The sequence below is a fragment of the Rhinolophus ferrumequinum genome, chromosome 17, assembly GCF_004115265.2.
Source record: "Rhinolophus ferrumequinum isolate MPI-CBG mRhiFer1 chromosome 17, mRhiFer1_v1.p, whole genome shotgun sequence".
NCBI classification, from domain to species: Eukaryota; Metazoa; Chordata; class Mammalia; order Chiroptera; family Rhinolophidae; genus Rhinolophus; species Rhinolophus ferrumequinum.
Genome location: NC_046300.1, coordinates 35113644 through 35141129, shown reverse-complemented (window position 1 = coordinate 35141129; position 27486 = coordinate 35113644). Strand labels below are relative to the sequence as shown.

Below are 27486 nucleotides of genomic sequence, written 5' to 3'. Positions count from 1 at the left end.
CCCCCTTATTTGATAGGAGCATTTCCCCCTCACAATTAAGTATCTCAGATTCCAAAATGTGAGAATGAGTTGATGCTTTTTTTCCTAGGACAATTACTAAGTTCTAATGTATTATCTTTATTAAAATTATTTTTTACACTTGAATTTTACTAATCACGTTTACCCCAATAAATTTCATAAAAATTAAAACAAAATAATAAAATAAAATGTAATTTTACGCATATATAAAAAACAAAAAAGTTATTTCCTAATGTCTTAATTGGTATTTGTGTAAAAATAATTCTTCCAATAGTTTAACTATAATCCATTTGGGATATAATAAATCATATAACAGTTTATTATGTTAAAATGTTTTATTTAAGACATCAAAAGTATAAGTAGTTTTAAAGAAAAATAATAGCAAAACATATCTACATTCAAAATTAAGTTGATCTATTGGAGTAAAGTGTTTGAAGAGGTTATACAAATATGAAACTTGGATTTCAGAGTCTAGCAAATCTCCTCTAAGGGGAAAAGTGTTGCTTCTGTGGGTGGAAATCAGGCTGGGGACAGCCTTGCTCAGAGGCCACCTGTCACCTGCCCTAGGAGCTGAGCTGAGGTGCAGGTCACAGCTGAGTCTCCTCTACCTTGGCTCATGTGACAGCACTATCTAGTCTCCTGGAAGATAAATGGCGTTCAGTTAGGGGGATTTTCATATCTGACCTTCCAAGGAGACCCGTGGAAATGGGAATCTATCTGCCTCCCTCACATGACTCATGCTGGCCAGGCCCTTTCGCATGATTTGTGGGGAGAAGTCCTACTAGTGACCCCTCATAGCGATGCTGCTTCTCCAGCCTCAACAGCACACCTGAAGATTGGCAGCCACTTCTACCGTCCTGTGCCTCGCTTTTCCTAGGACAAACGTCCATCAGCTGATAGGCATTTGGGTTGTTTCTACATTTTGGCTGTCGTGAATGATGCTGCTAAGAACATTTATGTATAAATTTCTGCGCAGATCTATATTTGTATTTATCTTGGGTATATGCCTCGTGGAATTCCTGGATCATATGGTAATGCTAACCTTTTCTATTCTTTCTAGACTAGCATGTCCCAGCCAAATCATCCTTAGACTAACCACCTGTAATCCATACCATAGATCCAAGCTGTGAAGAAAACAAGGTGGGCGAGGGAATGTAGTAAGTTGCCAAGGACCCCAGCTCAGGGCAGTAGAAATTAGCAGAAATAAAGAAGAGCTATGGTCGGGGCTCTGCAGATGCTGCAGTGGCTGTAAACCACGAATATAAATCCTTATGTTATGAATTTTTCATATGTTCTAAGGATGTGCCCTGTGTCGTCCATTGGTCCTTCCAGCTATATCCAGTACGCCAGGCCAGGGGACTTGGGGACCACCCCAAAGTCTCCTTCTGGATCTACCACTGTTCACATATGCAAATCAGTCCCTGGGCATTGTTCCCCAGGGTACATGTGAAAAGCAAGGTCCAATGACAGCCTTGGGTATTTATTTGATAAAAATCTTTAAGGAAATAAATAAGCATGTCAACCCAGGCGGGGTGGAAGCAATGGATAAGAATGAATTTGGAGAAAGGGAAGGCTAGCAGTGGGGTTCCCGGGAGAATAGTGTGATAAATGTTCCAGAAGACAGATGGTTCCTATCTCAAGATGACCAGAAGTTTTTCTGGGAAGTAATCTAGGAAATAAACAATGGGGTGCCTTGTCCATGAGGATAAAGAGACCCAGTGACGCTGAGAAGAGGTGTGTCATGGCCCGCTCTTCCTATGCTATGATCCAAGAGTCACAAATGTTCCATTAACCTTGTCCCTGCCTTTCTCCTGGACTTGTCACCAGTATCTCCTTACACCTAATATCCTGTCCCAACTCACTTGTCCACCTCTGGGCCTCTTCACTTCAAACTGACTGCAGCCAGATTACTATTCCCAAAGCTCGATTTACCCACAGTTTCCGATGCTTAAAATCCTTCAATGGCTCCCCAGTGGAAAAAGTCCCAACTCTCTCTTTAAGATTTAAGATGTAGCAGCCACCAACCAACGCAGACTACCTCCCACTGCTCCCTCTCAGGAACCCACTGCTCTCGACTAACTGCTCCACTCACTGTATCCCAGCAGAACTCAGCTGTTGAGATCTCTGCCTGTGGAACCACCTGCTCTGGCCACCTCTCTTCATAACTCCACCAGCCTTCAGAGACCCAGATCAGGCCACACACCACACATGGCCTCGGGTTAGCCCTGCCAGACCATGCCCCCCAAAGCCCCCATTCCCTCCTCCCAACTCAAAGTCTTACTTTAATAACTCACGCGGCTGTAATCACCACCTTGGGACACAGTGATCTAACTTTCCAGGTGCTCTCCATCCCTGGAATAAACTCTTTAGAACATAAGTCAATAAACCCTTTAGGACATAAGAACATCAGTGTTTAGCCTCTTTCCACCTTATTAGTACATCATTGATGGTCAGTAAAAGTTTGCCTTTCCTGGAATAATTGCAGTTTTTTTCTCTGAAAACATCAGAAGTAAAAGGGGTCAGGAAGTTATGTAGCTGCACCTACCATGACTATTGGCCTTCAAAGGAGAAAGGTGTGTAGGGAGGAGAGGCAGGGCTGTGATTTTGCAGTCTGCAGCTGCAGAGGAATATGAGCGGGTCTAAATATGGTGGCCCCAAGGGAGTGGGGACAGAAGTGTGGTGTAGAGGCAGAAGCAGGGAGGCTGGGGCCATCTCCATCTCACTGTTTTAGCTGAAATGTTACCCTAATGTTAGTAGTTGTTGAACTTTTCTTCTTTTTGCGCTGTGGAATCCTTTCTGCAAACAAAATGTTCCTTGTAGCATAGTGCAAACCAGAACAATTCGGAGCTGCTCTGGGTGAATCAGAAGTGGGAGCCCTTGAGCCTCCCGGCCAGTCCATTTCCTGTCTTCCCAACTCAGACTCTGAAGGGTCCATAGAGAGATCCCAAAATGTTGGCCAGTCTCCAGGAGTCCCCTTGAGGCTTCAGAGTAAATTCTGCGAATTTCTAAAAGGTATGGGTGATGAGATGGAGAGTGAGGAGTTGGGGTGGGTTTCCTTACATGAAACACATTCTTAGGAAAAAAAAACACAACAAAACTATATTTAAATGTTAGTGAAAGACTTCAGGCCCACAAGTACTAATGACAAAAAAGAACAGTTTACACACAAATAAATTGTGCAAATGAATTGTGCATAGATGAATTGTGTTTTTTCTGACATTTCTATTTTAGGAGATAACTTTGTTGAGAAGGTACTGCTTAGATAACAGGTTCTCCCTCTGTTGATGAAAACTCATTTCATTGCACAAATATGCTTGAATTTTACATTAAGAAGCCTGACTCATTAAATATGTTTGGTGCAGTAACACTTCTGGTCAAAGTAGATTAAATAAATAAGCAATTAGTTTTGAGACTGGGTATGAATACAAAAGTAGAATTAATTCTTTTTCTAATTGTTTTTCCCTATTGTGGACGTTGACTTCTTTGCTTGTACTCTGGGCCGAGCCTTGAGATGACTCCGACACCCCCTTCCAACCTCCCTCTCTACCTTGGCGTCACCTGGGGACAGAAGGCTGCTTTGAGTGGGTGACATCCATTTGATGCTGTTGTAGAATATTGGCCGAGTCTTGTCATAGGCTCAAAGGAGCGGAGATGGGAGAGAAAATGAGGGTTCAGGCCTGGGTGGCTGAGTTGGCCCCACAGCCCCAGATAAGTGCCTCCTCCCCAGGTTTGGTTCCAAGCCAAGGGATGTATGACAACTAGGGGTTGGGTTTAGGGGTGATGGAGGGGGGGGTGCCTTTTTTGGGACCATCCGCCTGACCCTGCTAGTTCTCAAAATGTGGGCCCAGATCAGCATCACCTGGTGAGCAAGGCAGACTCTTGAGCACCAGCACAGACTTCCTGAATCAGAAACTCTGAAAGTGGGGCTCAACAATCTGTGTTTTAACAAGCCCCCCAGGGGATTCTGACGCACGCTCAAGTTTGAGAACGATTTGTCTGGAAATCTAGAAATCAGAATGTTAAACTTTGAAAGGGTATCCAAGGTCATTCAGTTTTCCGTCAACTCTTACAATTTATGGATTAGAGCACTGAGGGCAAGAGAGTGAAAATAACTTCCCTGAGTCCTCAGCAGTTTCCAGCAGAGCCAGAAATAGCCCTGCTTCCTGTCAGCATTGGGGCCTTTTCTCCCCTCCCCCTACACGCACACACCCAGAACTCTCTTGAGGATGCGCAGCAGGGGGCAGGTACCCATGGATGGGTGCTGCCTGGTCCCTCAGGGAGATCAGAGGTCCCCTCCAAGGAGGAAGAGTGCAGAGCCCTGTGCCAGAGGAGGAGGCATCCAGGCTAACGGGGTCCTGGGGTCCCCTGTGCCTCCTAGATCCCCCTGCCTGGCGTCTCCTTCCTGTGGGGGTAACCAGAAGGTACACCCCGAAAGGATAGCAAACCTGAACGCTGTGGGGCCCTATGGTGGCAAGAGGCTGTGAAGGTGTGTGTAAGTTAGAGGGGTTCTTGTCAGATGATGCCTGTCCTGGGCAGGCACCCCAGGGTGACTATGAGAGCAGCTCAGGAGACCCATCAGGACTCACGTTGCAGCTGGGGCTAGGTCCTCAGGACCGCCTCCCGTAAGCCTGTGAGCCTTTTCTGGTGTGGAACCAGAGCAGTGGCAACTCTGGTTTGTTGGATGTTTAGTCACGGAAGGCAGTTCACTGGAAACACCAGGGCTGGAATGGCCACAGGAGAGCAAAGAAAACCCAACAGCAGGCTGTGTGCCCCTTACTCCCTGGCTGTCAAGCACAAGCATTCAGCAGAGCACCCATCACAGCTGAAGTCGCTCCCTTTTCAAAGCCACAAATTCCAGTCTCCTGCTTCCCCCGGCAACCTCTAACGAGCTCCCTGCACCTCTCGTTGGCCTCACCTGGCCCTGTCAGCCTTGACTTCCACCCCATGCTTCAGCCTTCTCCATTTTCGTTATCCCTCATTAACCAGCTTAGGTTCTATCTTTGCGATAGAAGATACGCCCTTTACCCCCAGGCATGCGTTGCCTTTATCTTTTCATAAGATACAAGCAGCAAAACTCCATCCACGAGAGGCCCACAATCAATAAATTTCCTGTAGGGTCTGCTCTCTAGCAGCCATGCACTGCTGAGAAAGTCACATAACAGGACATATGGGAAGCTTTGTAAACACATGATCCCCAACTTCAAATGAACCCTTAACACTTTCTGAAAATGCTGAATTTCTCTGGTTAATTCCATCTGATTAATTCTCTGCAATGGCAATGCCAAACTTTTTCCATTCTCCTTCCACCTTCCACCCCAATACTCTCCCTTCATTCTCAGCAACCAAGCTTATTTCCCACCTCACAGAGAAAATAGAAGCCTGCCTATCCAACTGCATAAATAATACCTCAACTTGGGTACCCCAAATCTCCACAAATCACACATGCACAGAACTAAACCCACCTCCCCTTGCCACCGTCCCTGAACACTTCTGGGAGCCCCTGGCATGTCTCCCACATATTTGCAAACCATCCTCTCATTCTCCTTTGGTTTCTTTGTGCTTGATGTCAGCTGCCTACAAGACCCATGAAGGAAAGCCGTTCACCAAGCCAGATTTCTAGTCCACTCCCTGAGGTGAGGACCTGTGGTCCTTGACAACACAGTTCCCCTGTACTCCCTCAGGCAGCACCCCACTCAATCCAACCCCAACAGCCCTGCCCCCTGCTTAGTTGCAGCACCTTGTCACCCAGCCTCAAGACTCCCTTGCTGCGCTCAAACCTCACCCTGTTCCTCCTGCAAAGCCACCTTCCTTGCCCTCCCAGTCCTCATCCTGGGCCTTCACTCCCTTCCAGGGCACCTGATGAACCAACTGACACCAGAGGTCCTGTCTGCAGCCAGCCCTCTGCACTCCCACCTTCTCACAAGCTTCCTTCCCCACATGTAAACCCAGTCCTAAAAACAAATGCCAGCCCACTGGTTTATGAGGTGCCACCACACTGTGAACGTTAGGTAAGGCCAGCCAGGACATCCTGGAACAGGACACCATGTGAGCTGCAGAGGTGACAGAGATGGGAGACCTGGTCTGCAGGAGCTCTCAGTCTATCAGAAGAAATATGGCCTAAGCACCCGTAAAACGAATGCACATTCAAGAACTCGTTGTGTCATCCTTATAACTAGTACAGTTCAGAGAAGGGCAACACGTCAGGGTTTTCTACGGTACAAATAGGCTCACAGAGGGCAGGAACAGGCCCTTGTTCTCCTGAGCGCTTCAGGATAGACAACGCATTTGCTCTGTCCCAGGAAGGAAAGGAAGGAGAGGGAGAGAGACAGAGAGAAAACGAAGGAAGGAAGGAAGGAAGGAAGGAAGGGAGAAAAAGGAAGGAAGGAAGGAAGGAAGGAAGGAAGGAAAAGGAAGGAAGGAAGGAATGAAGGAAGGAAGGAAGGGAGAAAAAGGAAGGAAGGAAGGAAGGAAGGGAGAAGAAGGAAGGAAGGAAGGAAGGAAGGAAGGAAGGAAAAGGAAGGAAGGAAGGAAGGAAGGAAGGAAGGAAGGAAGGAAGGAAGGGAGGGAGGGAGGGAGGGAGGGAGGGAGGGAGGGAGGGAGGAGGAAGGAAGGGAGGGAGGGAGGAAAGAAGGAAGGAAGGAAGGAAGGAAGGGGCACACACATTTAAAAGGCTTGATTCTATCATTCTACACTTGGCTCTCGGAGCGAAACTGACCCCAAGATCTGGGGAGGAGGGTGGCAAAGAGTCTCCCTTGCACTGGAAAATATTTGTGGCCCAGCATTGCCTTTATTTACCCAGAACATTTAATGTGCCTTTTTTCCCCATCTCTCACATCCGCTCAGAGAAAATGTTAATTTTCTGAAATTAAACACTTAGCTTGATTACTGTTTTGTTAATTGCTGCATTCAAAAACCCCTGGTGCTCCTGCCTGTTTACCATGGATGGTGCTGTGAAAATGATAGGCGCAGAGTTGGTGTGCAGGTGGACAGACAGCAGCGATGGAATGTCGCCCTGACTCCCCCCGACTGTTCTTGCTCAAGCAGCTGAGTCTCTGCCCGTGGGGGAAGGGGGCAGACCAGGTCATAGCAGGTGCCTCTCTCAGGGCCATGTTTTGGGAGGACAATGCACACAGGAAGTCCTACGTCTCACCAATATCTGGGAGAACGTAGGCGCCTGACTCCAATCAGAGTGCCCGCCCAAAGATGCCTGAGGACGGAAAGACCACAGAGAGAACTTAAGCTGCGCCATTTGCTGATGCCTGAGATTAGTTGAAGAAAGATTGAGGCATTTTCACCATGCATTTATTTGATAATTTCTTAATTCAGTCAATGAACATTTATTGAATGCTATAATTTCCAGCACCTAGCTAGATACTGGGGAACAATAGCTAATAAGATGGATACAGGACATGCTCTCTAGGAGATTACAGTCAGCTCGTGGAGCAGACATTTGCTGGAGGAGCATAGGGTGGACACATCACAAGAACTCCCCCGTCCTCCCATCCACTTTGCTGGAGGCATCAGGCAAACAGCAACTATCTCCTAATCCAACTAGAGGTGCCCTCTGCAGTGAGGGTTTTCACAATCTCATTTGGACTTCGAACAGGGTAAGGTACTTAGCTCCAGTCTCACTGGCGGCAGTCCGATTTTCACTTAACAAGCCCTGTAGTTAGAGTGCCGGGGCCAAGATGGGGTAGAGTGAGCAAATAGGTCCCCGGTAGGCATCCTCTCAGCTGTTTTGGAGCTGTTAACAGTATCACTAGCCACTGCGCGGACCTGGAACAGGGAGAATTCCCACATTCAACTACAGTGTGGCCCAGCAGGTGACATCTGTCCACAGGAAGTTCCAGTTGGTCAGTTAGTGAATAATAAAACCTCCCACCTAACACTGTCACTGTACAGCAACGACCACCACAGAGTGAAATGCTCTCTAGCCACGTGATGTGGTTACACCCTAACTTTTGGAAGGTGAGAGCAGACATCACAGCAGGTTGTGGTACCAAGAGTTCAGTTGAGGGACCCCGGAGTCCCTTCCCGGAGAGTCACCTGCTTATTTGTCCCTTTTCTGGGCCTCTGATCCCAGTCTCAGTGAGTGCTATGGACTAGAATGTGAGCTCCGCAAGGCACGAGTTTTCGTGTGTTGTTTGCTACTGTGTTTCCAGTGCCCGGAGCTGTGCATGGTACTCAGAAAGCCTCAGAAAGTATTTGCTGAGGAAGTGAATGAACCAGAGCAGAAACGTGGAAAGTAGTCACAAAGACTGTGTTGAATAAATTAATACATTGCCAAAGTTAAAGCACTTAAACAAACAAACCCTTGTGAGTGTGCTTGAATCTCACTGTGTTCCCCGGAGCAGAGCAGGACTCCTGGCACATCCTAAAGTCATTCCCTCACATTTTCCTGCTAGGACCCACAGAGGACGATGCTACCAAGTCACCTGGCTGACCTGGAGAGATCACCTGGCCACCTGTGGACCACCAGGACATATTCTGATCACGACACATCAGCCAAACATTTATATACTAACTCATATGTGGGGACTAAAGGAAACTGGCAAGTATGTATCAAGGGTCTCTGGGGCTAGCACTGTGTAGTCCCTCCCTCATGAAGCTGGGGCAGGTGAGAAAGTCTGAATTCTCCACAGAACTCACCATCTAGTTGATAGCCCCAAGGCTGCCGGGGATGGAAGCCATGACTTTGGTTATGGTCAGTGCTACCCGCCGACTTGCTCAGCTCAGCAGACAACACACCACCATTTTGCAAAAGGCAAGGACCTTTCTGAGGTTACTTGGAAGTTCCTTCTCAATGCCAGGGCTTAAGAAACAATAAAAACATCCTTTTTAGAATTAACAAGGAGAAGAAAGCAATGAACTATGAAATTGGATTAAGAACAGTGAAAATTTCATTTACTTAGGGTTTTTAAACTTTTCTTTATTAACTGCAATAAAAGTTTTCTTTAAAGTCATTCCAGGATTTTTAAAGTTCTGGCTCAATCTTTTCTCTGTTCTGGAGCAAATTTCGCCTGCTAATTTCCAAGGAGACCAGCCCTTAAAAATGAACTAGTTTTAGCATATGGATCTTAACACTCTAAATTTTTACAGGCAGCAGTGTAATATTGTTTTAATATTTAATTTTGAGATTTACATAATATCTTTCCTCCAAAGACCTCAATATATTGCAATATCATAAAATTTCTTTCATATTCAAAGATTATTCTTTATGCATGCAAATACTATATTTAACTAAGGAATAATGCAAATTAGGTGATGTATTCAGAGAAATCAGTGGGCTAGGTAATTCTTCTGTAGGAAAAGTAATGTCTCAGTAACTTAATTGTCTAGGAACTTCAAAATGCCTTAAAAATGGACACACTATAGAGGCTTGTGACTATTAACAGAAGTAGTATATGTATTTTTTCAATCAAGTTAAGTAATGGATTGTGTCTGTGTTGTGGGCACGTTGGATATGTTAGTATTCCACATACAATCGGCACAGCAGGCCATTTATGAACTGTGTGGAATACAAATGTCAGATATCAATATAAATATCTGCTGGTGGCATCACAAAAGCAAAGGGAAAACTGTCGCTTCCCCAAACATACGACAAGGAAAGACAGACGGGCTTCTGTGAGCTGCAGGATCAGCCTGTGCTGGGTACATAGGTTCTGGTTCCACTCCTGCCTTCAGGATTAACTCATTGGGATGCAAACGTCACTGCTCTCCTTTCTAGTGCTCACTCTTTCCTCATAGAATGGACAAATTGATACCTGTCATTTATCTGATATAGATGACATTAATCCCAAACAAAGAGACGGAGAGGCTTTGAAAGGAAAGAGCCCAGGAAGAAAAAATCTAGCAAATTGCTGTCTGGCTCAGGACATATTCTCAGAAATAATGCTCATCTCCATAGCATGGTTTACAACATGATTCTCTATCCCCTGTCTCATTTGATTGTCACACCACCACTAGAAAGCAGGTGTCATAAGTCCCATTTTATAGTTGAGAAAAGAAGGACCGTGGCAGTTCAATAAACTTGCATGAGTCACATAAGGAGCAGAGAAAGGTTACCAACCCCAAAACTCCCCTGCCACCAGGAGAGCCCAAGAGATGAGGGAGGTGACTGTCCCATGGTGGAATGAGACTGGAACAGTATAGCACGTTCACCTTTTGAGCTTGAGTAAATCAAATTAGCCCTCTGAATCAAAGGTTGGAAACCACAGCCCAAAGGCCAAATCCAGAACTGGATTTGTTCGACTCTCAAATGTTTTAAATTTTTTAAATTAGTTGTCAACATTTTACATTTGGGTTCTCAGCTTATAAGATGTGGCAACATTGGTTATGGCACCCCGTGCTGGAGCTGAGTAGGGGCTGCCCCTGTTCCCCTTCAGTTCCCTGTTATCCCCACCACTCCATATTGCCTGAAACCTGCTTTGTTCCTCTCCCTTGCCTGCCTGGCCTCATGGATCTTTGAGTTGGTTCTCTCTGGCTTAGATGGTCCCCAATTCACTGACTTAATCTGGCTATAATTTGATTTTATAGATGTGCTGGTTTGATTTGTCTTATTTACTTTTTCCATGATTTCCTCTGAGGTCCCCTTCCCCAACTCTGACACTCTGAGTCTAGTTGGCAGAAAAGAGAAGTAAAGTTTGTCATTCACTTTAATTCTCTCTGACAGCTGGATGATCCAGCCATCAGTCTGAATCTGGGGCCAGGTGCCAGAGAGTGACTGGGGGAGTTAGTGGTGATAACAACCTCTCTGCAGATCTCTTGGCCACAGGAACAGGGAGAGTTCCACCTGATCTGGTCTATTTTAAACTCAAGGCAGCTGTATTCAGGGCAAGGCTGCATCCCTGAAGACCTCACATAAATCTGAGCTTGCATAATTCATGACCAACCCTGACCAAAGATGATGGACAATTTTTTGACAGCTAAAGTGGCCCTAGCTATGTGGCAATCGCTTAGAGAGACCTTAAAACTTACACAGCTCGCCATAACACAATTTTTTATCAATCAGAGGATAAAATGGCCACAAACCTGAGTTTGAAACCCCAAAACATCATTTGCTGGCTGTGAGATGCTGAGCAAATTCCCAAAGCACTCTGGCTCCAGTTTCTTCATCTGACCCGCCCTCATCTTTGTAAAGAAGAACATGGAGGGGCTTGGCACAATGGAAGTGCTAAACAAAAATGGTAGTTCTCTGCCACTGCCTAAGGCTGAGAGAGGATCCTATCCTGCTACTCTCCAAGTAATACAAGATGCTTGAGTAGTCTGACTACATACATGACTGGGGTTCATCATGGAAGGAGAGGGAGGCTCTGGATTTCAGGACTCAGCAGACCCTTCAGTGCTTGCCTGTGTAAGAAGAACTATATTTATTGTGCGTCCAGTGGACCAGAAGATGATTACAAAACCTCCTATAGTCTCTTCTTAGATCACAACCCCTGGGTTCAAGAAAAGCCTGTTGGTGACTTTCTGTGATGGAATGAGACCAAACATAACCCTTTTTGTTGGGTACCTACATCAGCTAAGATAAGCTGCCTGCCTCTTTTTGGCAGGGCTCACAAGAGCAGCACGATGCAGCATCAATACAGCATGCCTGGGCAACCCCGAGAAAGAAGAGATGACAATCCTGTGTCTGGTGAACAGTAAGATCTGCACGCCCAGCCACAGATGAGGTCCATAACTCCTAAACAGAGGAGGGCCAGCCCAGTGCAGCGAGCAACTGCCCAAAATAGAGTCGAATGTTCATGAAGTTTCAGCTCAAGTCCAGAACCACTTGGCAGCCAACATGTCCAAACCCTTCTCTCATGTGACCTTTATATCCATTGTCAGGACCCAATTCACCTTGCAAACAACTTGCACCCCTCAACACAAACCCATCTCCCATCTCGATCCAGAGGCAAGGGAAAGCCTTTTATGGTTCAGTGTCACAATGAAAATTATGGAAGGGTAACAGGGGCTGTGAGACCCCTTCCTCTCAGCAGGATGGCATTGGTGGGCTCTGAATAACCCTTCCATGATTGGAGAATATGGAACGGACAGCCCAGAGGGACTGTCTACCTTTTAGGACAGGAAACAGGAAGGCAAAAATAGAGGTGATGTCCTGCTGACTCTCCTCTAATCCTAGATTCTCCAAACCCATTTTAGCCTAGCTTCTGTATCAGAAAAATGGAAACAATAATGCCCAAGATGGAGGGTAATTATGAGGATCAAATGAGTCCATGTATTTCATATTCTTTGTCAAGTCAAAAGAAACACAAATATGAGGTGTGACCTATAATAACTATTGCCTGCTCCTCAATCAGGACCCACTCAGTAGTCCCCAACTATTTCAATTTGGGTAGTTCCAGACACAGAATGGGCACTCCATAAACGCTATGAGTTGACTTAATGATTGATCCCAGGACTGCTCTTGATCAAATTCTTTACCTGCCATCTACCGACTCGTGACCCAAACAGTAGAAGAGTGGTGGCTACAGGCACTGACAGGGGTCACACTATACCATGAGGTTGGGGTGGGGAAGCTGACCTGGATGTCCCCCAGTGTGGAAGAATTCAGGGTGCCCTGGAAAGGAGTGAGACATGTCATGACTTCTTGGTGATACATGAGCCCATCCACCTCCTCCCTTCATGGCTGTGACTCATTAGGTGTTTTTTATGATGCCCGTTATTTAGTCGCTCTTTCATCTCTTATAAAACGTAGCTTCCATTCATGTTTCTAAACTGTTCTTGCAGGTATAGGCTCAAGTGCTTATTTTGAAGGTTCTCACTTAAATAAATTATCTGCTGATTGAAGACAGTTTGCATTCACCTGTGGATTCACCAAAGCAGTGTGGTAGCACCACGTTCTCAGAGCCTCACCACCCACAGATTCGAAACCACTGGTCAATTTGACATTTATTTTATAATAGCCATATGCCGCCAAGAAGCAGTTGCATGCTTCGCTTATTGATAGTCAACTTTCTGACACCCAAATTCTAGAATTCCCAAAGAGAAAGCATAGATTGAAAGGTGACAACGGGGCTGGGCCAACAAAATCCAGGAAGGTTAAGAATAAGGGTGGGGGGACAAAGGGAATAAGAATGGGTGAGAAAATGTCTCTTCATGTCCTCTGCCCATTTTTTAATTGGATTGTTTGTTTTTTTGGTGTTGAATTGAATGAATTTTTTTTAATAAATTTTGGATATTAACCCCTTACCAAATATATCATTAGCAAATATCTTCTCTGATTCAGTAGGCTCCCTTTTTGTTTTATTGATAGTTTCCTTAGCTGTGAAAAAACTTTTTAGTTTGACGTAATCCCATATGTTTATTTTTTCTCTTACTTCCTTTGCACGAGGGGATATATCAGTAAAAATATGACTCCGGGTAATGTCTGTAAACTTTAGAATAGGTAATTGGATAAGGAAGATGTGGTCCATATCTACAACGGACTGTCAAGTGGCCATCAAAAAGAATGCAATCTTACCGTCTACAATACCATGGATGGACCTGGAGGGTATGATGGTAAGTGAAATACGTTAGACAGAGGAAGAGAAATACCATAAGATCTCACTTATATGTGGAATAAGGAACAAAATAAATGAACAAACAAAACAGAAACAGACTCATAGATACAGAGAACACACTGATGGTTGCCAGATGGGAAAAGGGTTGAGGGGGCTGGGTGGAAAAGGAGAAGGACTTAGGAAGTACAAATTGGTAGCTACAAAATAGTCATGGGGATGTAACGTACAGCATAGGGAACATATCAATGATATTGGATTAACTACGTATGGAACCAGGTGGAAAATCAACTTATCGGGTGATCACTTCATAAATTATATAAATGTCTAACCACTGTGCTTCTGTATACCTGAAACTAATCTAAAATAATATTGAATATCAAGTATAATTGAAAAATAAAAAACTAAAAGGAAGATATTACATCTTCAATCCCCCCCCCAAAAAAAAAGAATGGGTAAGGATAAATGTAAGTATTTTGAATGTTGGTCATGCAGGGTCCGTTGCAGAAGCCCTGGTCCCTCAGCTCCACTGCGGCTTGGGAAGGTGCAGATGGCAAGACAAGCAGATGGGCCGGTTTGGGAATAGCAGGGAAAGGAAAGGGGAGGGGGGGGGCAGAAATCAAAGCAAACCGATGTAAGTGGCAGGTTTGTTCACACATGCTTAGAAAGAGAAAAGACAGCCAAGCCCAGCAGAACACGACAGGCTGGCAGGATTATTATTCCCAGAAGCTGGGACACTAAAATATTTCAGCCAGTTTTCTGGCTTAAACTCTGCAAGGGAAATACTGCTAACAAAAGCTGCCCATGTTACATGCTCAACATGATGCCGAAATTACCACTCCCTTTTCTTTGGGTAAGACAGACTGTCACAACCTTTGTCTCCATAGTAGCGGGCTGTGGTCACCAGCTGGAGGCTTCCACACTTCCCCTCTTATTTTCTCACTGCACATGTAGGCATGTAAACACGTGACCATGTACATACATACAAACATGCACACATGAACACGCGCACACACTCTCCAGCAACAACGCAGCCATCTGGACAACCATGGTCTCCTGCGACACCTCTTTTCTTCTCTGTTCTGACAGCTTAAAACCAAGCATCATCTGCCATCGAAGATGCCTGGTATTAAAGGACGCAGAACAAGCTGACGATGAGGAGGTGAGGAGTAGAAGAGGATGGAGTAGGAAAGAAGAGGTCAAGAAGCAGGAAGTACATGGAGGGAGAGAGCAAAAATAAATACTTGGTTCCTGCGCTTCCACTAACAAGCAGTCATTTTCAGAATGACTTTGTTGATTGAGAAAAATCCCTAATTCCAAATAAGATCACGGTTCACTGCCTATGACCCCCGTCGTTGCCTACAGACGCGATGTTCACTTCCCCTCTGCAGCCTTGCACCATGAGCCCTGGGGAGAGAGTGTTCATGTCTCGCTAATTCCCCTGGTATTTCATGCCTGTGGACAGCACATACTGCTTAGAACACATCACCTTGCAGCTTTGTATGTCCTGTCCATGTCCTGTAAATTCTTCAGTTAATGAGGTTCGTGGGAGGAACAATGATGGCCCCGTGTCACTTGCATCCCTCCCTCACATCCACAGCTTGGCGTACAGGAGGTGCTGACGTGCCAATAACTGTCTTTCAATAATGAGTAAATAAATACATACACACATACATGCATGAACTCACTGGTTAAATGGATATAAAAAGAGATGGGTTGTTGCAAGAGGTGTGAAAAGTAATAGAGAGAAAAGTTCAGAAGAGCAAGAGATATAGAAATAAAGAGACGAGCAGAGAACGTTTGAGCTGTGCGTGCCACGAGGAGGTCCTGGCTATCAGGACTGATCTATTGCCAACTCTGTGAGGTCTCCATAACACGGTAGCATTCATCTGAGCAAGCTATAAAGGAGAATGCACTCTTGAATTACATGGGTTTAATTGAAATGTAATCTGTAAAGGTAATACTGACTTAATCACATGATTACTGGAAAGTTTCTTTTATTGTATTTTCTTTTTTTTTTAAATTAAAGTTTATGGGGGTGACAATTGTTAATAAAGTTACATAGATTTCAGGTGTACAATTCTGTATTACGTCATCTATAAATCCCATTGTGTGTTCACCACCCAGAGTCAGTTCTCCTTCCATCACCATATATTTGATCCCCTTTACCCTCATCTACCACCCCCTTCCCCCTTCCCCTCTGGAAACCACTAAACTATTGTCTGTGTCTTTATTGTATTTTATAATAGAGTAGCACTGGCGTTTTCAAGACCAAGCAGGGCTTCTACTCATCCACCTACCCATCTATCCATCTGTCCATCCATCCGTCTGTCTATCCATCCGTGTTTCCAAGGGCATTGTTGAGTCCCAGCTGGATGCAGAGCACTGGGTCCTACTCTGGCTTGGATATACATCTTTGCTTTTGTGCCGGGCACAAGAAGATCCCTCAGAGTCCAGCTCCCGGGCACAAGAAGATCCCTCAGAGTCCAGCTCCCTTTCAGAAATGAAACCTTACACCTATTTCCTCCACGGCCACAGACGCCCATCCCCTGACAGCTTCAGTCCTAGGAGGAGGCCTGCGGGCATACTAACAGGATGGGTGTGACTGCGGTTTTGTTCCTGCACAGAGATGGACAAAGAGCCAGCCACACAGACAGAAAGAAGGGCACAAACACCTCCAGACTTACCAGCTTGGTTTGTTGTGATGTTGACAGAGACGTGCTGTGGGGGGAAGGGGCTCTTGCTGGAGACTCCATTGATGGCTTGGATGTCAAAGGTGTAGGGGGTGTGAGCCCACAAGCTGCTGATGGAGACACGGCACTCAGTCAGGCCCAGCTGCTTTGGCACAAACTCCACGTTGTCGTCGCATCGGGAGCAGCTCCGACGGTCTGCCCGGCACTTTTTACAGATGATGTTGTAGGTCACATCATCCCTCCCACCTGTCTCTCTTGGAGGGTGCCACTCCAGAATGATGGAAGTCTCATTGACGATGGAGATGACGTTTCTGGGACCTGATGGAACACCTGTAAGGAGACAACGAAGGGCCCAGTGAGTGTGGAAAGAAGTTTCCTTGTCCAACATCTATTCATCTACCTTCGGTGTGTCCCCGCCCTTAGCACGTGCATACATCCCCTCCCCTCCTTCAATCCCAGATCTCCATGCTTCAACCTACTCTGAGAAAAAGTGGTGGACAGAAATGACAGCCTATCCCGAATTCCCTTTGCAGTCATCCCCACTGGGGTTCTCCTTCTTTCAATCATGTGTGCCAAGGGAAAGGAGGATGCAAACACCTGGGTTCAAGCCTCTCTGTTCTTAGGACCAAGCCACATCTTCCAGCTTTAGTGTCAATGACATGTATGTATTTTGGACACTGATTGGATTCTTTGTCTTTTCTTCATTGGTGTAGAACTCAAGGGTTGAGGGATCTGCGTGGACTACCAAAAGCCCCAACGTATCCTCACATCCTGCACAAAATCTCACACAGTTTGAGATCTACGTAGTGTGTGCAGGGTGGTGCGCATGTTTCTCCGTAGGTTTGGCTGCCAGAACACCCAGATAGATGAATATTCACATTACACAAGCTTTAGTGCCCAAAGACAAGAAGCAAGATTGGTAGAAGAGTCATGCAGCCACCATGTTTGACCCCATGACACAAGAAAAGCAGAGGGGGTTATTCTAGACACTCTGTTAGCTACTTTGCATGCACTTAACACCCCACCCCCCATCAAACCTACTGGGAAGGTAGTCATTAACTCAATTTTATAGAAAGAGAAACGAAAGCTGAGAATGGGGACTGCCTATAGATCTTGTGGTCTACAAGAACTGAAGCAAGTATGAACACACGTACCTGCCTGATGCCTCATTCCAAAGCTTATGTTTTTAACTGTGCTGCCTGCTAGTGAAACCGGCTATCTTTTCCAACTAAGGGAAAGCTGTCTCCACCCCCAAACTTGCACGGACATGGTACTGCAAATGTTGGTGGTAGGGTCACATGAGAGTCGAACAGACTCTCTCTCCTACAAACCAGCCAGGCTCACTGGGACTCAAGCAGGGCAGCTTCTTCCCTCTGGACAGCTCTGTCTATGACTGCTGTTCTCACTCTGGCAAAGGGCCTTGTTGAAAACCCTACGAAGGCTGGTACTTCGTAGGAGGGCAAAATGTTACTAAATTAACGGCCAGTTTGGGGCATTTTCAGATGAAGTTGGAGAATCTGCTGCCAACGGACAGAACAGATCACAGCGTCAGGTTCCCGAGCTGAGCTCTGCATATCCCCAATGTCTAACTGATGGAGATGAATCCTGCCCGGGAGTCCCCCCGCCCTTCCAAATGCCAGGTCTGCTGGAGCAGCCGCTCCAGATAGTAACGCATTCAGGATACACGCACGTGACTGTCGCCAGCTGAATGAAGACATGTGTACAGTGGTTCATGCTGGAGACAGGAATCAAATGCCAACACACAAAATGAGGGAATAACAACAAGGTCGGGGGGCACCAGGGAAGGATTCTGTGTTGAATCAGTCAACAGCAAGCAGTGAGAGCAGAAAGCAAATATTAAATCGAATTCTATTAAAACATGAAAGAAAATCAGTACTGTACTATATAAAGCCCATTAGGCCTGAGCTAAAGCACAACTTTCACGCACACTTGTGACAAGGCAGGATTCATGAAGCATTTTTACCAAAGTCTTGCAAACAGCATTCAAGAATTCCCCACCCATGTGCCCAGGGATCAAATCCATTTCTTTTTGAAACTGCACACAGCCAGCACTGGGCAGGCAGTCAGACCCGCCCTAGGTGGGCTCTTCCTGGACAGAGCGTCACCTTGCATTGTCCATTAACATCTGTATTGGCCAGTGCCTGTCTGGAACATGTCTGTTTGCTCAGACTGATGAGACTCAGGCCACAAGCTCCCAGTGGTCAACGCCATTGCTTCTTGTATCACTTTCACAGCAGATGGCCCAGCCTCCACCACAGGCCACTGTCTCTCATACTCGTAATAAATACGTTCACTGAGTACTTGCTCTATGCCAGGTGTGGGGCAAATCCTTTCACAATGTGATCTTATTATATCCTCAGGCCATCCTAAGGCAGACACAAGTACTGTCCTGGCGAGTGACCAGCCATCCCTCCCACCCTATAAAGACCACCCTCCTCATTTTTCTCCTCATTTCCTTGACCTTCAACTTCACCCGCTCTCTCTCCAACTTCTCCACTTAAATTTGCATAAGTCATTGCTGTTTTAAAATTAAAACACCGTCGCCTGGCATCTCTACATTGCAGGTCCTCTCTTTACCAAGCTTTTCCAGCCAAGCTTTTCCAAAGTAGAGGCACACTTGCTGGCTCTCGTCTCTCTCTGCTCCACCAGCTGCAGCCTGGTGGTGCCCCACTCCTCCATCACACCTGCTTCTCCCTTTGGCCTCCTGTTTAACAAGTCCAGGAAACATAATTCAGTCCTTCCCTTCCTTGTCGCCCTGTGTCGTCTCCAGCCAGACCCGGAGAGTCACAGTTTCTGTGTCCCATAGCACACAGCTCCATTCCCTTTTCTTCAGGTCTTTCCCTTCCTCTAAATGCCCCATCGCCTCATAACAAAGGGCTTGGTCAATTGTCCTGCCCTACTGCAAAAGCGTCCTAATGAATTGTCCAACATCGCTTTGCATCTGTCCCATCCATTCACTCCTGTGAGTTCCCAAATGCACATGGAGTCACAGTGTTCCTCTGCTCAACCCCAATCATCCACAAGTTGACCCTCCTGCCCACATCTTTCAGACGACCTGGATATCATCTCCGGCCACTTGACCCTCACCCTGCAGTGTGGCCAATAGGAAGATTCTTGTGCTCGCTAAACTCTCTCCAGACTCCTGAGCCTTTGAACAGTGTCCTTTCCTCTGTCTGGATTGTTTTCCTTCTATCTAGTTGATGAACTCCTGCTCACACTTCAAGATCCAGTACCCATTCCACCAGGTTTCCCTGATGCCCAGTCATACAGTCTAGCTCTGGGCTTCCATAAGCTCATTCGTCGACACTGAACCCAGATTCCATTATTGCATTGTGAGGGTCTCTTCCTGTGTCGTCCCCACCTCACTGTGGCCTCCTGGTGGACAGGGGCTGGTGGCTGACTTGTCTCCATGATAGTCATGTCTAACACTTTATTACCTAAGGGAGGCCCCTTCCACCTGGTTTTTGACCTCTGTTCAGTGTTCAAGGCTTCAGGTGACATGTATGTACCCCTCTCCAGCATGACACAGGATGCCCTGCTGTGGGGCTGATGGAGGACATGGCAGCGGCAGCAATAAGGACCCACTGCTTGTGACACTAAGTGGGAGAGGCTTTGGTGAGACAAAAGTGGCAAGTGAGGAGCTGGTATGGAGAGGCCTGTCCTGCCCCTGATGTGATGGTGTCCGTGGCAGCTGGGGAGACCCACCTTGTCAGTGCTATTCCATGTCTGTTCACTTGCTCCCCACTTAGGAAGAAAAGCAATGAGTTTTCAGGGAGGATTTTCATGTTTATTTAGAAAGTGCCTTCAAACGAAGCTACCACTTCTTCTCATCTATGGTTGCATTCCAGAGCAAAGGTATCTGTGGGGCATGAATGGGGGCTGATGGAAGCTGTGGTTGTTGAGTCCAGGACTGTATAAATCTGTATTGTTTCCTTCCAAGGAGCAGGAATAGACCTGGGTGGCCTTCTCCTGGAGAGCAGACTTGGAGAGCTAGGAGAACATGAACATGCCCTGCTGTGGGTCCTTCCCTAGTCACCTCCTCCCCGGCAGCTTGTATCTTGTCACCTCAGAGCCCAGCACAGGCCATGGCTTACAGTGTGTATCTGTGGCAGTGGTCTGAGTCAAACAATGACTGGGGCCCCATTCATTACTCATCTGTTCACTCATTCACTCCTTTAACAAATATTCCTTATACTGTTCTAGGCACCCAGGAGACAGGAAAAAGCAAAACAGGCAAGCTTATTCTCCAATGGAGCTGACACTGTGGTGAGAGGAAAGTGACAGGAAAGAAGGAAACACAGAGATAAATGAGATGATTCCAGATAAGAACAAGTGCTAAGAAATAAAACAACCCTCAGGCTCTGATTGCCTCCCAACAATGCTTATAGCTCCTGTCCCTTTTCCCATGGCCTGCTCCAGGCCAGGCATGCCAGGGCCCAGTGTTTAGGTGGCTACAATGATGATGGTGCCAGGTCTGTGCTCCATGGTCCTGATGATAAGGACACATTTCTACAAGTAAGCCGGTTGGCCTCTTCTGTGCCTGAATGAAGAGTCTCACCAGACCAGGTTTGGCCTTTGAATAAATCTCTCTAGAGGAATGTGCTAGGGCCACTTCCTACCCAGCCAGACTGCACTCCCTAAATTTGGGGCCCTACCCCTGCAGGAAGGTATTTGTCCAGAACCAGGACAGAACCAGCAACATCCTCAGGAAGGAGGCTAGTTGAGACAACCAAACAAAAAACATTTAAAGAAGAGTAGAGGGAGGCCAGAGGGAGAAGAAAATCTCTCATCTCCTTTTGCAAAAGCACTTAGGAGGTGCAGTGGCAGGGCTCAGGGCCAAGGTCTCCTTGTCTAAGCCCCCTACTCTTGATCCACACCCTTGTTTTCCTTAATTACATAGAGATAGGCTTTTTGAAGCCTCTCTGATCTGTTGCCATGGTTACTACTGATAGAAGCTTTATGTTAAAAAGGCTAGGAAAACTCAGTCCATTGAAAGGATGGGAAAACTACTGAGCTGTGATTCTCTGTTTGGGTGGGGGGAACATGGAGGGTCTTGGGTTATGGGGACGGGGCTCGATGTCTTCCAGGATGTTCCTGAGAGGTTGACTCAGCCTACATGGTGCATGGCTGGCATTGGGACCTCAAAAAGTTAAACAGAAAAGATGCTTCTAGAGCCAGTGGGCCAGCCAAGTCTTGCCATATTGAGATAGAATCTCCTACTTCTTAACGTGATTTGGGATAGATGATTAAAAAAATATGAAGAGATAGAGTGGGTAGGAGAGTGGGTAAGTTTATTTGTAGGCATTAGCTGGAAATAACTATACTCCTGAGTGAGCAAAGGGAAAATCTGCTGAAGACAGGTAAGCCCTGAAAGCCAATTCCTTTATCAGGAATCTTAATAAGGCCAAACTACTGGTCTCAGACTTTAGATGTGAATTTCAGGCCAGGCCCAGGTGCTGAGCAGCACTGTCCAGCTAACTGCACTGTTGCAGCCAAGGTCTGTGTCCTTGGACCCTTTCCAATGGGAAGCTAGTGAGGGTGACAACAAAGTGAGGCAAATGTCCTTTCGGGAGACCCCTCGTGCATACTGAAACTCTGCTGTTCTGCATTAGGCCATAGATAGGGCCCTCGTCATTGTGTGTATGACCCCTTGGAGAATCTGATGAAAGCAACAAAGCTTTTTCTGAGAAAAATAAACATGTTCTTGAACACATACATTATTTTTCAGAGGCTCTGAGGGGTCTCTCTACCAATGAACCCCCTAAATGTTCATAGCAGCCATGTTTAAAAATATTCTCTTGTTGGCAAACCTTGAGAAGGTGAACTTTTATGTCTTAATTTTCTCATCTGAAAAGTGTGTTTTGTTTGTTTGTTTTACGATTTAATGAAATAACATGCCCAAGGAGTTTAGTTGGGGGGCTGATACACAGAGGAACTCAGTAAATGTCAGCTGCCATTATTGTTATTATTATTATTATTATTATTATTATTATCTGGAATGCTGACCACTTGTCTAATTAAGACTGACCTAATTCAGCCACTCATTCCTTAAGCAGAGACCCCATACCCAGGACTGGGCTGAGCACTGTGAAAGCCATGAAGATATAGAGTTTACAGACTATGAGGTTGGGGAACCCAGATACTTAGTGAGGCAAGACCCAATACCCATGGAGTACTGGGAATTGTAAACACATACAGTTAAGGATCAAAGTAAGCGATAGGGACACAAAGAGTTACAGATGTTACATAAAAGGTAAGATCAATGCAGAACAAAACGTTCAGGGATGCTGTCTGGGGGTCTTGTCCACGAAGTTGGAGTTATATTTGGGGAGAAGAACCTTGGAGGCTGTCCGCCTCAGTCTATATCCTCTAGGCCACCTAACCCTGCAAGCACACTCAGGAAGAGGTAGAACCTTAGACTTGGGCATGGGGTCCAGCTGTTTTGGGCTTGTGACCTCTGTGTGCACTTTTACTGGCATACCTCAGAGATATTACATGTTCAGTTCCAGACAACCACAATAAAGAGAATATTGCAATAAATTAAGCCACACTAATTTTTTGGTTTCCCAGTGCATATAAAAGTTATGTTTACACTATACTGTAGTGTATTAAGTGTGCCACAGTATTATTTCTATAAAACAATGCACAAACCTTAATTAATATATACCTTATTGTTAAAAAATACTAATCATAATCTGGAGTCTTAATTTTTTTTTGCTGGTGAAAGTTCTTGACTTGATGTCGATGGCTGCTGACTGATCAGGATGGTTGCTGATAAAGGTTGGGGTGGCTGCGGCAGTTTCTTAAGAGAAAACAACAATGAAGTTTGCTGCACGGATTGACTCTTCCTTTCATGAACAATTGCTCTGTAACATGCTACGCTGTTTGAGAGCATTTATCCACAGTAGAACTTCTTTCAAAATTGGAGTCAATCCTCTCAAACTCGGCTGCTGTTTTAACAACTAAGTTTACACACTATTCTAAATCCTTCGTTGTCAGTTTGACAATCATCACTGCATCTTCACTAGGAGTAAATTCCATCTCAAGAAAGCACTTTCTTTGCTCATCCATAAGAAGCAAACTCCTCATTTTTAACGTTTTATCATAAGATTGCAGCAATCCAGTCACATCTTTCGTCTCTGTTTCTAATTCTAGTACTCTTGCTATTTCCACCACATCTGCAGTTACTTCCTCCACTTAAGTCTTGAACCCCTCAAAGTCATCCAAGAATGTTGGAATCAACTTCCTCCAAACTCCTGTGAATGCTGATATTTTGACCTCTTTCCACAAATCATGAATGTTCTTAATGACATCTAGAATGGTGAATCCTTTCCAGAAGGTTTTAAATTTACTTTGCCCAGATTCATCAGAGGAATCATCTCTATGGTAGCTACAGCCTTATGAAATGTATTTCTTAAATAATAAGACTTGAAAGTCAAAATTACTCCTTGATCTACAGGCTACATATGGGATGTTATGTTATAGGGCCTGAAAACAACATTAATCTCATTGTACATCTCCATCAGAGCTCTTGGGTGACCGATGCATTATCAATGAGCAGTAACATTTTGAAAAGAATCTTTCCGTTCTGTGCAGTTCTCAAAAGTGGGCTTCAAATATTCGGTAAACCATGTTGTCAATAGATATTCTGACTCTGGGCTTTGTTGTTCCATGTATAGAGCACAGGCAGAGTAGATTTAGCAAAATTCTGAAGGGCCCTAGGATTTCCAGAATGATAAATGAGCACTGGCTTCCACTTAAAGTCACCAGCTGCATTAGCCCCTAACAAGAGAGTCAGCCTGTCTTTTAAAGCTTTCAAGTCAGGCATTGACTTCTTCTCCCTAGCTATGAAAGTCCTAGGTTGCATCATCCACATTGAAAATCTGTTGTTTAGGGTAGCTACCTTTATTACTAGGTTGATGCAAAAGTAACTGTGGTTTTTGCAATTATTTTTAACATTTTAAACCGCAATTACTTCTGCCCCAACCTAATAATTACCTTAGCTAGATCTTCTGGATAACTTGCCGCAGCTTCTACATCAGCACTGGCTGCTTCACCTGGCACTTTATGTTATGGGGATGGCTTCTTTCCTTAAACCTCACAAACCAAACTCGCTAGCTTCTAACTTTTCTTCTGCACCTTCCTCCCCTCGCTCAGTCTACACAGAATTGAAGAGAGTTAGGGTCTTTCTCTGGATTAGGCTTTGGCTTAAGAGAATGTTGGGGCTGGTTTGATCTTCCGTTTAGACCACTAAAACTTTTTCCATATTAGCAATAAGGCTGCTTTGCTTTCTTATCATTCATATGTTCACTGGGGTCGCACTTTAAATTTCCTTCAAGAACTTGTGCTTTGTATGCACAAATGGGCTAACTCCTAGGTCACTTTGGACACGCCTTCCTCCCTAAACGTCATCATTTCTAGCTTTTGATTTAAAGTGAGAGATGTGCAACTCTTCCATTCACTTCAACACTTAGAGGCCATTGTATGGTTATTAATTGGCCTAATTTCAATATTGTTGTGTCTCAGGGAATAGAGTGGCCTGAGAGAGGGAAAGAGATGGAGGAACGGTGGTCGGTAGAACAGTCAGAACACAAACATTTAGCGATTCACTTCACACTCTTACATGGCATGGTTCGTGGTGCCCCAAAACAATTACAACAGTAACATGAAAGATCACTGATCACAGATCACCATACAAACATAATAATAAAATTGTTTGAAATATTGTGAGAATTACCCAAATAGTGACACAGACACAAAGTGCTCAAATGCTGTTGGGGAAAAAAAATGGTGCCAATAGATTTGCTGATGCAGCATTGCCAAAACCCTTCCGTTTGTAAAAAATGTAATATCTGAAAAGTGAAATAAAGCAAAGCACAATAAAACAAGGCATGCCTATACATATGCTTCCTGGCCTGCCAGGAGATGATCTGGCTTTGACGTGATATTTTGCCTTGCTTGTTCTTCCTCCACCTATAGGCAAGAAATCCTCTTCTTTACTCCTACAATAAATTGTGTTCTCTCACTATCCCTTTAGAAGAAAGATGTGAGGTAGGGCCTGGGAATGAGCCAGGAAAGAAATTTTATATTCAAGCCTCATGAATACCGTGAGTCAAGAATGCAAAGAGATAATGTTCTCGTGGCTGAGAATAGTCAAGATTGTAGTTTGGGGAAAAAATGACTGCATACTTCAATGTGAATTGAGTTAAGAAGGCATAGAGAAGGAGACCAGAAAATGACATCAGGGGAAGTAAGCCAGAAAATGATATCAGGTGAAAAAAGTGTGGTACAAGAGGCCAGAAAGACATGGGAGGTGGTGGTCCAGGATTAGGCATCAAAAATTATAGTTCCATCTCTTTACCCATTGCTTGCTGCAAATAGCTACTTCAAGAAACCATGTCTGAGTGATTGAAGAAGGAAAGTTCTTTAAGATTTTATGGGAAAATAGGAGTCAAGGAGCAAAGGCAGACAGGAAACGGAGCTGTAGAGGTCTGAAGAGGTCTTCTATGGAGGCAAAATATGCAGGAAACCAAGTCTGGGTAATTGTTATGCCTTTGCCCTCAATACAGCATACAGACCTGAAAGCAGAATGGGTTGGAGGCTAACATAAGCCAAAAGAGGGAAAGTTTGCAATTGTCAGAAAGGTAATAGAGTTATAAAATAAACATGAAGTCAGCTTCATGTTTAGCTGTGGTTTGTTTTTTCGTACCTGGTTATTTGAAAACTATGTCAAAACAAACGAACAAACAAAGAACTTTTTTATTCTTTCTAGCTGCTTTGTGTAGCTATGACACTCCTATGTTCAGCTCTGCCTCTTTCCCTCCCGAGGCGCTAATTCTTCTTCCATTATTCCCTCACCCATTCCTTGGACAAGAACGACGACTGTCCTAAAGGAACTGGTTATGATGCCATGTACAGAGCTGGTTCAGGACCTTGGAGAAGGACAGCAACCTGCTTGTTCCCCAATCCTTTCAGGAGATTCCCTGGATGGCAGCGGGAGAGCTCCTAAAGATTCTATGGCAGGCACCAATAACAACACAATTCCAAGGTTCTGTGACAGCAAGGGTCGACATGTCTTGTCATTGTGGGATGGGGTGGGGGTTTCTGTTTGTGGCCATATCAGGAAACCAAGAGTAAGTTACAAGGTATCTGGTGGAAAGTAGTGACATCAAAATGGACAGATTGTTGAGGCATCCTCTTCCTCTCAATAGCAGAAACTTAGGCTTGGGGTTTGGGAAAGAAACAGACCAAGAACTGTCTATAATTTTTGAGTGATGAGCACCAGACATTTGGAACACCATTTTTCTCACTGTGAAGGCGATTGTGTCCAAAGAGGGAGTGGTGCTGGGAGGCCTGCGGCAGCAGGGGCGGAAGGCTGAGTGGTGCCTGTTTCATTGCAAGTTCAGGCGCCCTGGTTCCTCCCCGTTGGGCAAAGAAGAGAAGGTGTTAAAACCTGGGGAAATCATGTTGCGTTACTTTGCCTAACAGCTTTGGGATCCCAACATTCCAATTCTATGCCACCTTTGGAATCAATTTAAAACGAGCCCCAGCGATGTAGGTTTCCTGTAGACAGACACCTGTGCCATCTGCATAGACATCAGAAGGACAAGGCTCTGATTTATTGGGACTTGTTCATTTCATGCGACTGACTGAATGATTCATGTTGGTCATTTGCCTAGAGTAGATTTCTACAAGGAGCATCTGAAATAACAGGGATGGTCTTGGTTTCCATTTCTATCGAGTTCTGTATGAAGTTTTGAATTTTGTTTTAATAATATGCCCTATACGCAAAGTACTATCTTAGGTGTTTTGGTACATTACTAAATAAAATCTAATTTTCCCAACATCCTATGAGGTAAGAACTATTATCCCCAGGTATCATATGAGGAGAATTAGCTCAAAGATATTAAAGAACTTGCCCAAGTCACATGGCTGGTGAGTGGTAGAATCAAGACTTGAGAGCAGGCCTAGCTCTTTCCACAGCTCATCTTTAACAACTCTTCCACCTGGGGTGGAGACCCTAAGTGTGTAAGGTGCAGGTAGATGCAAATGCAGCTGGGTGCTAGGTGGTGGAGGGTAGGTTTCTCATGGAGGTGAGAAGCTCTTATTCCTGAATCATTTCAGGAACTTCCCTGTAGAAACAGCAACGATGTTTCCAGGATCGTGCTGAGCACGTCTGCACATGTTGCTCATTATGGTCTTGGAACTATTAGGCCTGTATGCAGGCAATTCTCCTAATCATAACAGTTAGT

At 45.2% G+C, this 27486-nt stretch overlaps 1 protein-coding gene across 2 annotated transcripts in view; it reads right to left on the bottom strand.

Moving 5' to 3' along the window:
- EPHB1 (EPH receptor B1) overlaps positions 1-27486 on the bottom strand; it is a 424621-nt gene that overhangs the window by 98503 nt on the left and 298632 nt on the right. For both annotated transcript variants that reach the window (XM_033133086.1, XM_033133087.1), the window contains one exon: positions 16208-16543. In XM_033133086.1, coding sequence (XP_032988977.1) covers positions 16208-16543 — 336 coding nt within the window. The remainder of the gene's footprint in view (positions 1-16207; positions 16544-27486) is intronic.